Source organism: Oncorhynchus clarkii, chromosome 18 (assembly GCF_045791955.1).
Source record: "Oncorhynchus clarkii lewisi isolate Uvic-CL-2024 chromosome 18, UVic_Ocla_1.0, whole genome shotgun sequence".
Lineage (NCBI taxonomy): Eukaryota > Metazoa > Chordata > Actinopteri > Salmoniformes > Salmonidae > Oncorhynchus > Oncorhynchus clarkii.
In genome coordinates this window covers 31,948,058-31,961,351 of record NC_092164.1, presented here as the reverse complement: position 1 = coordinate 31,961,351, position 13,294 = coordinate 31,948,058, and the positions used below count along the sequence as shown (strand labels likewise).

Below are 13,294 nucleotides of genomic sequence, written 5' to 3'. Positions count from 1 at the left end.
TTTGAACTTGATTTTTTTACTGATGCCCAACTGAACATTCTACTATGAGCGCTGATGAAGATTTCATCAAAAGTGTATAGTGGCTTGGAAATACAATGCCATTCAAAAGGAAGGCAAATACTTTGTAGGAAAACCTTTTGTCATAATTTTGATGTCGCTAGATTGACTTTAGATGCAGTATAACATTAGCTAGGGGAAGGACACCGGATTATAGCTAGCTAACGTTAGCATTGCTAGGTATTTTTTGACAAACTTTGCTAGCTAATGACAACATTGCCATCTGCCTAAAGTACATTTGACGACATGATAATGCTGGCAAAGTTGTTTCCTACTAAATATTTGACTACTTTAGCAATGTCATCGTATTTCCAGGCACTATAGTGTAGTTTAGACTAAACAGTAGTTAGCCTCTGTCCAGAATGACTGGCCTAATCACGAAGAGGGCGGCTTGAGAACGTTCATAACCATGGCATGACGCGACCGAGGTGGAACCTATGAAGAGGGGGTTGTGGTCACTCACCGATATAGACCCTCTTGCTGTAGCGCTGCATGAGCAGGAGCACAAACACATGCAGCGGGATCAGGTTGATGATGAAGACATATCCTCCCCATGCTGACACCTGCAACAGTAATACATGGACATTTGCAGTGGCACCATATAAAACCAATTCAAATCCTATTTAACACTATGACTGAAGTAAAAATGCTTCAACTTTAAAAGCGCCATGAAATTATGCAGCAACAATGTCAGAGAGACGCGGTGTGAAACAGAGGGGCTTATTGAACACTCTACAAAAACGTCAGCTGCAGTACTTCAAACGGCTCCATTGAAAATCACACTGTGTAGGGGGTACAGAGCACAGACGGCGAGGGATAGTAGTAAAATGTTTCATCCTCTGTTTAGGACCGCCTTTTGGGATAAATGCTCAAACTGACACAAACCTGCTTAGCCACACAATCACACACTGCATTCACAAGTCACTCATCTATGGTTAAAATAAGTTTTCCAATTACCCCTAATTACAAAAAAAAAAAGAGTCACCCTAGAAGGAGATAAATCGCCTCAAGTTCCTTCTGGAGTGGTTAAATGTAATTACCTTTTCACAGCCATTTGTATCTTTAGCTTTAGATGGTATGAGCTAATTAGGTACAGCTGAACCGTATGAAAACAGAGACAACCCTTTTTTTTGGACACAGCAGTTCTGTGAGAGATGAGGTTGCTAATTGAAAACAACACCAACCCAGAAGAAGTGCTGTTGTTGAGGAGAAAGTGAGGCCAGTGTCTCGCTCTGAGGGTCACATCCCGCAGCCTCCGGAACGTAATTTGAGCGTAATTTGACGAAACATCTCGCAAATCTACTGCTAATGACCTCGCCGTTGTGTGTGTGTTTGAGAGAAACCTTTTCTGCATTACAACATTACAACCCCCCCATGGTTTTGAGGGTCAAATAAGCAGGCAGCAATCTTCTGGAGGCTGAGATTCTTTGAGAGTACAGTCCAAAACTCAACCACCGAGCACAAAATACCTTGATTACCACCAAAACAAAGTCTGCTAAGAGACAGTGAGGTAGCTGAAAGAGATGGTGTGCACACAATCAATATGCCTGTAAGAGTAAACAATGCGGTTATCAATATAGCTCAGTCCTAAATTAAGAAACGAACAAAACCAATGTTTTCATTGAAAACTGATCACACTTCCCTTGAGAAAAACCTTGATCAAAACAATGTTTTTCCTGGTTAGGCTGCTAGGATATAGTCAAGCAAATATCATTCCGGCAATAATAACTATCAGGAACGTTATAAGCTGGAGATAATGTAGTTAGTAGATTCCCTGATCATCCTTCATCCTCATAACATCACTTGGGGGTATTGAAACATCCAAGTGACATCCCTGTAAGGCTTTCATGCAATGGTGTGACAGTAGTTCTATGAGAAGAGCACTTGTCCTTGGAGTAGCTTCCTTTACAATACAATTAAATAAGAAATCCCACTATGCCCTCCGACGAACCATCAAACAGGCAAAGCGAAAATAACAGGACTAAGATTGAGTCGTACTACACCGGCTCCGACGCTCATCGGATGTGGCAGGGCTTGTAAACTATTACAGACTACAAAGGGAAGCACAGCCGAGCGCTGCCAAGTGACACGAGCCTCCCAGACGAGCTAAATAACTTCTATGCTCGCTTCGAGGCATGCAACACGCTTCGAGGCATGCAACACTGGTGCATGCATGGGAACATTAGCTGTTCTGAACGACTGTGTGATCACGATCTCCTTAGCCGATGTAAGACCTTTAAACAGGTCAACATTCACAAGGCCGCAGGAGCCAGACAGATTACCAGGCCGCATACACCGAGCATGCGTTGACCAACTGGCAAGTGTCTCCACTGACATTTTCAACCTCTCCCTGTCGGAGTCTGTAATACCAACATGTTTCAAGCAAACCACCATAGTCCCTGTGCCCAAGAACACTAAGGTAACCTGCTTAGATGACTACCGACCCATAGCACTCACGTCTGAAGCCACAAAGTGATTTGAAAGGTCGGTCATGGCCCACAACATTGCCACCATTATCTCAGAAACCACTCCAATTTGCATATCGCCCCAGATGATGCAATCTCTATTGCACTCCACGCTGCCCATCCTCACCTGGACAAAAGGAACACCTATGTGAGAATTGACTACTGCTTAGCGTACACCATAATGCCCTCAATGCTCATCACTAAGCTAAGGACCCTGGGACTAAAGAGCGCAGTCTGCAACTGGATCCTGGACTTTGACGGGCCGCCCCCAGGTGATAAGTGTAGGTAACAACACATCCTCCATGCTGATCCTCAACACGGGGGGCCCTCGGGTGCGTGCTCAGTCCACTCCTGACAGCACGGTCAGGCACGACTCCGACACCATCATTAAGTTTGCTTATGACAACAGTGGTAGGCCTGATCAACGACAACGTTGAGACCTATAGGGAGGCCTATAGGGAGGAGGTAAGAGACCTGGCCGTGTGGTGCCAGTACAACAACCACTCCCTCAACGTGATCAAGACAAAGGAGATGATTGTGGACTACAGGAAAAGGAGGACCGAGCACACCCCCATTCTCATCGGCGGGGCTGAAGAGGCTCAGTTCCTTGGTGTCCACATCTCCAACAAAGTATCATGGTCCAAGCACAATAAGACAGTCATGAAGAGGGCACGACAAAACCTATTCCCCTCAGGAGACAAAAGATTTGGCATGGGTCCTCATATTCTCAAAGTTCTACAGCTGCACCATCGAGAGCATCACTGCCTGGTATGGCAACTGCTCGGCCTACGACTGCAAGGCACTACATCACTGGGGCCAAGCTTCCTGCCATCCAGGACCTCTTTACCATGTGGTGTCAGAGGAAGGCCCTAAAAATTGTCAAAGACTCCAGCCACCCTAGTCACAGACTGTTCCCTCTGATACCGCACGGCAAGTGGTACCGGAGCGCCAAGTCTAGGTCCAAAAGGCTTCCCAACAGCTTCTTACCCCCAAGCCATAAGACTGCTCAACATCTAATAAAATGGCCACCCAGACTATTTGCACTGCCCCCTTCCCCCTCGTTTACACTGCTATTCTCTGTTTATTATCTATGCATAGTAACTTCAACTCTACCTAATGTACATATTACCTCGACTACCCGGTGCCCCCGCATATTGACTCTGTACCGGTACCGCCTGTATATAGCGTCGCTATTGTTATTTTACTGCTGCTCTTTGTTCGTTTTATTTCTTATTTTTCACTTACCACGTATTTTCCTTAAAACAGCATTGTTGGTTAAGGGCTTGTAAGTAAGCATTTCACTTTAAGGTCTACACGGGTTGTATTACAATTTGATTTGAATGAGGAAGAACTGTTTCTGTAGGTTACAATACACGCAGGAGGAAGGGCTGTTACGCTATGTTAGGGCTTCCTATGGGCCCAATGCTAGCCTGTTAGTGTGTGCACCTCAAGCTAGCATTTGGCCCAGTGACCCTAATGGACAGGTCTTATTGCAGTCATAATGGGGTCAGCAAAGAACCAGACACCGTTAGAGCCTAGACTTTAGCCATTATCTTTACCCACACTCCACTGCTTATCTGGCCACCCAGGGGCCACAATGAAGAAGCATAGGGAGACGGAGGGTATTGTAGTGGTAAACGGGAGGGTAGGGGTCTTGCTATGGGGCTAGATTGGCTCAGAAGGGGGCTGAAGAGGCTCAGGCACCTCTGCGGGGGGTAGGATACTGGAAACAGAATAACCGGAGATGCTGTTGGTCACCAACGGGGGAATGAGACGGCATTAGTGGAGTAGATAAACTGGGGCTGTGGGAGAAAGTTGTTTTGATGAAAGTCAGGTGGGGACTGGGGAGGTAGGCCGCAACGCTGCAAAGCTCTGGATCGATTTTTCCACTGTAAAAAGGGCCTCAAGAGTTGTGATCATTGCTGGACTTCTAATAATAACCTCCAGAACGCAGGACATCTTACAAACAATCACCTGAAGAGCTGGCATGTGCTGCTGAGAACCTCATAAATACTTTATGAGGGAAAAGAACTTGAGGGCAGGAGAAGGGGGCTGCTGTCAAGGTAGGAGTGAGCCGTCACATGAACTTAGGGAACACAAGATCTCTCCCAGGAGAGATCGAATGTCACGCATCTCACAGTAGTGCTTTTTGCAGTTCTTGTCCATCATGTCATCTCAACTGAGCTTCTTCTCTCCCTCCCCCGGGCTGATTAGGACAGAGCTAAGCACGGAATCTCTTGCTGGCCATCGCAGATGTGTCATCTTCGATTAAGCCTCATTGGTGAGTATCTTTAATCAACAGCGGGATGGGAAGAAGAGGTAGAGGGGTAGATGTTGCAGCATGGCGGGCTGCACCGGCAAGCCACAAGGGAGATACAGGCTTGCCGTGTTGCAAACAAACCCTGCAACAGGAGAGGCATCAGTCAGGCATCAGACCACAGAAGGATGTTGGTGGGAGGATGGGTAGAGCGGGGTTGTGACTAGAGGGAGTACAGCTGTGACCGAAAGTGACTTTTTGTAGCAAGTCAGGAGAGCATTTTAGCTAACCGTAACCCTAACGCTTCTCCGGACCTAATTATAGAAACCTTCTGCGTATGCTCCGCTAACCTGCTACGAAAAAGGCAATTCCGATCGTAGCTGTACTCCCTCTAGTCAGAACCATAGAGCGGGCGGGGGAAGCCAAAATATTATCACACTCCAGATCTCTGGAGGCGTATGAGTGAGACATACAGAATGAGGGGCTTATACAATTGCAGGGGTTTCTCAGTGGAAAATCTCCCTGCTCTTCAAATGTGGTCATTAGAGGCTTTCGCCTTCTCTCTTCCTGCAGGAGCTTGGATCCTGGGAATCAAAGGGAGCTGGATCTCTCCAATGCGTTTCAATTGACATCTGTCTCTTCCTGGGCTGAGGGGAGATTTAACTGAAGAAGCTGGAAGCAGGAGATTGCAGATGCTCAAAATCACCAATTGTACACAAAGAGCGCTCTGGGAGGCAGTCAGCTCTGTTCATCTTTTATCTTCTCGCTCCATCGACCCCCTGACAGGTCGGGGGATTCATAAATAACGTTTAATGCGTCCGGTACAGACTCCTTTTTAACACCACATTTTGACATCTACGATCGCTCTCAACTATCCTTGGGGCTATCTTAATGTAATCATGACTTCCAATTCCCAGAGATGGAATGCTATGTCGGTGGAAATCAATGACAATGTTTTCTGTGTGTTTCCGGCCAATAACTAAGGCTCTTTGACACTCACCATGTAGAAGTAGGAGAGGCAGCAGCCAATGGACCAGAACACCGAACCAGTCTTTATTGACTTCACCTGTGAGGGGGAGAACAGGCACAAAGGGTTAAGGACTGGTAAACGTTTTCGGTCATTCTGTCAAACATATCATCCAGGACAACAAAGTTAATAGCACTTTCTAACTCCCACAGTATGCTTTAACAGCCGACATTCACTTGATGGAACAGTGGAAAAAGGTGCGAGTGAAACACCATATAATATCAGTGAAACCAAAACAGGGGCAGGCGGCGTTCTCCTGGCATCCGCCAAACCCAGATTAGCCTGTCGGCCTGTCAGATGGTTGAGCGTGATTCATCACTCCAGAGAACGCAATTCCACTGCTCCAGAGTCCAATTGCGGCGAGCTTTACACCACTCCAGCCGACGCTTGGCATAGCGCATGGTGATCTTAGGCTTGTGTGCGGCTAGTCGGCATGGAAACCCATTTCATGTGCTGACGTTGCTTCCAGGGGCAGTTTGGAACTCTGCAGTGAGTGTTGCAACCGACAGACAGACAATTTTTTACGCGCTACAGCCTGCGGCGGGCCTGTTCTGGGAGCTTGTGTGGCCTACCACTTCACGGCCGAGCCGTTCTTGCTTTGATGAACTGACTTGTTGCTAAGGTGGCATCCTATGACAATGCCACTTTGAAAGTCACAGCTCTTTAGTAAGGCCATTCTACAGCCAATGTCTGTCTATGGAGATTACATGGCGGTGTGCTCAACTGTCAGCAACGAGTGTGGCTAAAATAGCCGAATCCACTAATTTGAAGGGGTGTCCACATACTTTTGTATATATATATATATATATATATATAATGTATGTACATTAAAAACTGGGTAAAGTGACTAGGTATCAGCATAGATAAGAGTAAAATACAGAACAGAGTAGCAGCAGCATATGATGTGCGAAAGTGTGTGTGACATTTGTATGCATGTGTGTGTGTGCGCGTGGGTTTTCGTGTAGTGTGTATATATAGTCTCGCGAGGGTGCATAGAGTCTGTGCAAGAGTGTCAATGCAGATAATTAAACGGTTACCCGGACTAATTAATTAGCAGTCTTATGGCTCGGGAGGTGAAGCCGTCTCAGAGCCGGTTGGTCCGAGATTCGATGTTCCAGTACCGCTTGCCGTACAGCAGCAGAGTGAACAGTCTACGGCTTGGGTGGTTGAAGTCTTTGGAAATCTGAGGGCGGTGCATTTGCCATAACAAGTAGTGATGCAGCCACTCAAGTTGCTCTCAATGGTGCAGCTGTAGAACATTTTGAGGATCTGAGGTCCCATGTCTCCCGAGGGGGTGGAAGCTCTTGACCTGCTTCCCTACAGCCCTGTAGATGCGGATGGGGGCATGCTCTCTCTTTTTCCAGTAGTCCACAATCAGCTCATTGGTCTTACTGATGTTGAGGGAGAGGCTGTTGTCCTGCCACCACACTGCCAAGTCTCTGACCACCTTCCCTGTGAAGTGCAATTGACATCGCGTCATCTGTGGATTTGTTGGGGCGATATGCGAATTCGAGTGGTTCTAGGGTGTCTGGGATGATGGTGTTGATGTGTCATGACCAGCCTTTCAAAGCACTTCATAATTACAGATGTGAGTGCTACTGGGGATGATAAGACATTTTGGAAGGTTACCTTGGTAACAGGGACAATAGTGGCCAGCTTGAACAATGTTGGTATTACAGACTGAGACAAGGAGAGAGTGAAAATGTCTGAAGACATGCTTCTACAGGTGCTTCTACACCTGCATTGCTTGCTGTTTGGGGTTTTAGGCTGGGTTTCTGTACAGCACTGAGATATCAGCTGATGTAAGAAGGGCTATTTGAAGACACTTGGCAGCTGGTCTGCACATGCTATGAGAACGCGCCCTGGTGAGCGTCTGGCCCAGCGGCCTTGCTAGTGTTAAAAGAGAGGGCTGCCTGGCATATTAGTATGCTCCTAACACTAGCTGGGACTGCTGGTTACCTGGTCTCACCCCACAGCCTGAGTCAACACATTAAAGGGACCATGTCTGAAAGACTACTGGGGGAAAGTGATGGCAGGGAGCAGGACAGGCAGCGGCAGGAGCACAGACCTATCGAACAACATCTGCGGTACACATCAGTCACACTTCACTTGATCTGCCGATGAGGATTGACTAGCGGTAGAAAGCAGGCCTGGTCCGAATATATCCACGAGCAGCGGAAAACCTCTATCCTCCCACCTATTTTAAAACCAACCCTAAATGGTCTCCATGTCATGCTCGTTCCCGCCGATGAGGCCTCACCAAAGCGGCGCTATCTGGTTGACACGGGTGAAACTACAGAGCTCCTCGCAGGTAATACTGAGGGAGCTGACAAAGATGTAGGCCACTGCGGACCTCCGGAAGCCTATAGCTTTCCCAGTGCCACAGACAATTAAAAGGGAGCTAGCCTACACTCTACCAGGGCTGGAGACTGCTATGCAGAGAATGTGCACGGTCATGTTGAAATAAGTCCCCCCCCTCACACACACACACACAGCAATACAAGCAGGGCTAATTAAATCTGAGCCTAGAGAAACTGGGGAATTAGCGGGACAATGGAAGCACGGTGGAGAGGGGTAGCGGGAGGGGGGGGGTAGCGGGGAGTGCTAGTGTTAAAAGGGGCAGCTCTCTGGGGTGCAAGAGGATTCAATTATAGATTAGGGAGGGGATGAGGTGGGGCCGACCCAGGCAGATTAAGCGGCTCGAGTTGAATAGGTTATTAGCAGATAAAATGAAGGAGACGGATAATGAAGATTGGGGAGAAGAAGCCTGGGAGAGGTTCCCGTTTTAGCATTTGAGGGAAGGGCTAGAGAATGAGAGAGAAAGAGAGCAGAAGAGGGGGAAAGTGGCGAGACAAACGTGGGTAAATGAGACTGATAATGAAAAGCAGTGACGCATGGCCGGGATAATTGTTTTCCGGGGCTCTCGCCAAAATGGAAAGACCACGGTGTGCAAGTTTGTTTTTTTCTCCACCGATGGTGCCGTTACAATGATGACGCGCCACTTAAAGATGCGACGATAAGCAACGGCCACCCGTGTCACCAGGAATACGCATTGACTGCATTCCAAATCATGGCACCCTATTCCCAATATAGTGCACTACTTTTGCCCAGGGCCCATAAGATGCCATTTGGGACACGCTCGTTGTTTTGGTTCAGTCTAAGACAGGTATGGTCTATGTGGAATGACAATGAAAAGATCCCATGAAGCTGCAACCGCTGCTCCTCTTACAAAACCAAATATTGAAATGATACGTATCAAATCATTGTGCAACGATCACGACAGAGAAGGTCGCTTATCACAGTCGGACACTGCAAGTTACAGAGAATGTCCCTGGTTGCGTTTTAGCGGTACACGAGTAAACGTAAAATGCACCGCATCAAGCAAATTATACGTTGGCTGTCTGTATTTCATGTGACAACAGTGGTGGAGAGCAGATAGCGGAGCCCCCTGGGTCTGGAGCCAGCCACGGCTCTGACATTCACTCATAGTGTAGGAGGTTCTCTGCGACACTCTGGGCGAGAGGTTAAACACTTTCACAACTCCGGCAGCTCCAGGGTGTGCATGTGTGTGGCTAGTTGATGAAAGCAGGGGCTCTTCAAACCAAGTGTCGTTATCAGCTCAGTCACACTCGCCTGAGTTAACATGACACAGAGCACTCCATAGTGCTGATATGGGTCTTCAAGCTGTGGAAGCAACAGTTGAAGGCGTCTCAAGCCCCCGCAGTTGTTCCGATATGTCCGTACTTAACAGGTCAAGTGTCAAGCTGAACGACGTCCACTGACTGATAGATTGAAAGAGAAACAAGTTCAGGCACAACGCACAAATTCAAATACATGACTGGACAAACGGACACAAGGTCCTTTCAACCATCCCGCAGTGCTCGCCATGTGTGACTAACATGTGACGCGTGGTGGGAGAGAGCCCGCGTCACGTTCACCTGCGTGAATGCCGGTGTGTCCTTGGGCTTGGGATGAAAAAGAGGACAAAGCCGGGAGGAGGAAAAATAAATATATCTACCTCACTCCCCGTTTGTTAGGAGCGCTGTTCAGTTTTACTCCTGAAAAAATAAATAGGATGCCTTAGTGTGGAGCGGTCCTGGCGATTATCAGCTTGGCTGGCATCTAAGCCCCTCTAGACAAGTGAAATGAATACTGGGGAGCTGATGGGGAGCCTGGTGCCCCCTGCCAAGGTCGGCTTTGATTTGTCCATTTACAATGCACTTCAATTTCATCTAGTCATGTGAATACATTACATGCACCTGCATCGGCCTCAAGTCATCAGGAAGCATAATGTACAAAATGTGGGAAGGAGTAGAGCAGTGCGTGCAAGGCTGTGACAGTAACGCCATTGAAAAGGAGAGGACACACTGGTGGCATAAAGTGTGTTTATTTTGCTAAGAATCCTACTTCTATAGCACATGGTCCATTTCCACTATTGTAAGACATTGCGCGCATAGATAATACTTCCACCTCGTCTATGTTAGCCTATCCAATGTCTGGTCAGAGCTGTCATTCTGCTAGGCCTATCAGGGCAGTTTCTAGCATTAACAGAAAAAAAGGGTTACTGTTCAATTGATCGAACTGTTCAAGTGTGGTAAATAAGAAACATGTTTCACCGCCAACCTTATTTTTGATTACTCAATTTTTAAAAGGTCCCCAGCAGCGACTGAAACATACAGTCAGCAGACTGAGCTAAGGTTATCATGATTTAGTCAGTGTATCAATCATTTAACCACACCAAAGCAGCTATTAGAGCATTCAGAAAGTATTCAAACGGAAGCCACTCTTCAGTAAAAGGCGCTTGGAGTTTGCAAAAAAGGCACCTAAAGGACTATGAGAAACAAGAGTGAACTCGTTGGCCTGAATACAAAACGCAACGTCTGCAGGAAACCTTGCACCATCTTTAAGGTGAAGCATGGTGGTGGCAGCATCATGCTGTGGGGATATTCTTCAGTGGCAGGGACTGGGAGACTAGTCAGGATCAAGGGAAAGACAAGACCTCAGACTGGGGTGAAGGTTCACCTTCCATCAGGACAACGACCCTGACAACACAGGAGTGGCTTCAGGACAAGTCTCAAACTCCTTAAGCGGCCCAGCCAGAGCCCAGACTTGAACAAAATCGAACATCTCTGGAGAGCCCTGAAAATAGCTGTGGAGGGATGCTCCCCATCCAACCTGACAGAGCCTGAGAAGATCTGCAGAGAAGAATGGGAGAAACTCCCCAAATACTGGTGTGCCAAGCTTGTATCGTCGTACCCAAGAAGACTTGAAGCTGTAATCGCTGCTAAAGGTGCTTCAACAAAGTACTGAGTAAAGGGTCTGAATACTATGTGAGATGACCGATTTTTTTAAAATACATTTGTCAAAATTTATAAAAACGTGTTTTTGCTTTGTCATTATGGGGTATTGTATGTAGATTGATGAGGGGGGGGGGAAACTACTTCATTTAAGAATAAGGCTCTAACGTAACAAAATGTGGAAAAGATCAAGGCGTCTGAATACTTTCCAAATACACTGTAGATATTAAAACATTAAGGACTGAAAATCTCCTCAAATAGAACCTGTCCCTCCCTTCCAATCAATGGGGCATGAGTAAACGATCAGTAAACACACTGAAAAAGAACATCCAACTGGTACTTCAGAGTGTTACAGCGGCAATAGTGGGTTTCCGGGACAAAGATTTAGTCTGGTCCTGGACTAAAAAGCTATTTTGATGGAGATTCTCCATTGAGCTTGCTCTTTAGTCCAGGACTAGGCTTAATCTGTGTCTGTGAAACCAGCCCTAAATGTGTTAAAACATCAAATAAAGGATCTAAAAAGTATATTTAAATGATAAAGGTCGGGCTGGAAGGGGCAGGCTTACCCATAGGTAGTAGGTGAACTGCAGGGCAAAGATGGCGATGCCCTCGTTGTCGAAGGAGCCGGCCACAGAGCGGGAGATGTACCCAGGCACGATGGCGATAAAGCAGGCAGCCAGAAGCCCCGCCCCCTGGTTCCACAGCTCCCGAGTCAGCAGGAAGGTGGAGATGGACGTCAGGCCGCTGAAGACTGGAGCCAGGAAGACGCAGACGTCCCTGATGTGCACCGTCAAGTGCAGCAGGTTCAGCACGTAGTGGATAAGGCCTGCGGTGACCATCAAACCTGGATATACCTGGAGAGAGAAAGAGACGGTCTAGAGGGAGTGGAATGGGAACATTTATGGCACCTTCATGCAAATGGATGGGGATATCAGTCTTGTCCTGGATATAAAATGCTGACTGCCTTTTAATTAACCCTAACGTACTGTAACTTTATCCGCTGAGCAGTTTGTCAGAACTCCACAGGTCAGGCAGGAGAGTGATACATCAAGAAAGTGATGGCTCGCTGTGTCCACTTGACATACCACAAGAGTGAGTCAAGTTAATTGAATCTGCTCTGGATTTACACTTGTGGAAAACCAGGTAAGGTGATATTCTCCACTGAAATACTGACTAATTGCCGAATTCAAGGCTGAGACCTCAAACAGCCAAACCTTAAGGCTCGGTCTATAATGCATGACACTGGTCCTAATTAGGCTTGTGTGAAAGGTTTATGAAGTCTGGGGGGGGCTGTGTTTCAGCGTGAGTGATGCCTTGAGGTATGCTATGCCATGCATAGAGGAGTCCAGGGTACTTTGGCAAGTCTCTGCCTGCAGTGATTCTCATTTCTAAATAGCTAGTCATAGCCTAGGAGGGCTAAACTATCAACCAGGGTCTTATTGCACCTCCCTCCCAAATCATCCAACCCAGTCGCCCTGTCCTGAGGATTGAGCCTAGCAACTGCTGAAATAATCACTGTTTGTTTGCCCTCCGAACAGATGCTCGGCTCTCTGTAGTCTGTATTACCCCCATATTCTTCTGAATTTGTGCCCTTCAGCTTGAAAATGTGCCTGGTCCATTTCTTTACAGTAACAAAGGTCGGTTTATTGGCTTGGCAGAGCCCTATTGTTAACGAGTGTCACATTTCTTCAGCCCTCAAATCTTATCTACGACTCTGGAGAGGGAGCGGCTGGCCGATGTCCCCCTTGAGTGGGAGAGAAAAGAGGGATCTGCAGAGACAGTCACATTAACTGGTATATGCTCATCCGTCGACTAAAGGCGTGACCCTTCGTGTTAGCATACAATGAACGAGGGCTGTCAGACTCATCTGCAGCCGTTTGAATACAGAGAGGGGAGAGAAGGAGAGCTAATGGCGGGGAGGGATAAAGGAGGAAGGGTGCAGGGGTGGGTTGCGGCACACTGCTTAGGTCCCTGTTCGGAGAGAGGTGCTAAAATGTATGTAGACTAGCAACAAAGGGTTTTTGGGGAACACCACTCTGAAGAAATGGCAGTGACACCGTTCAGGTGTTAAAGTAATGCCTGAAAAAAAGTCGGGCAACTCTTGGGTGTACTTCACAATCTGCATGGGATGGATTGCATTTGATACAGTCAAGCTGCACTTCAAGAGGTACTACAACAACCTATCCCTCAA

At 47.2% G+C, this 13,294-nt stretch overlaps 1 protein-coding gene across 1 annotated transcript in view; it reads right to left on the bottom strand.

Moving 5' to 3' along the window:
* LOC139373335 (dolichyl-diphosphooligosaccharide--protein glycosyltransferase subunit STT3B) overlaps positions 1-13,294 on the bottom strand; it is a 95,385-nt gene that overhangs the window by 24,516 nt on the left and 57,575 nt on the right. Inside the window, exons 3-5 of the mRNA XM_071113737.1 lie at positions 11,670-11,957; positions 5,780-5,845; positions 521-620 (exon numbers count right to left, since the gene is read on the bottom strand). Coding sequence (XP_070969838.1) covers positions 521-620; positions 5,780-5,845; positions 11,670-11,957 — 454 coding nt within the window. The remainder of the gene's footprint in view (positions 1-520; positions 621-5,779; positions 5,846-11,669; positions 11,958-13,294) is intronic.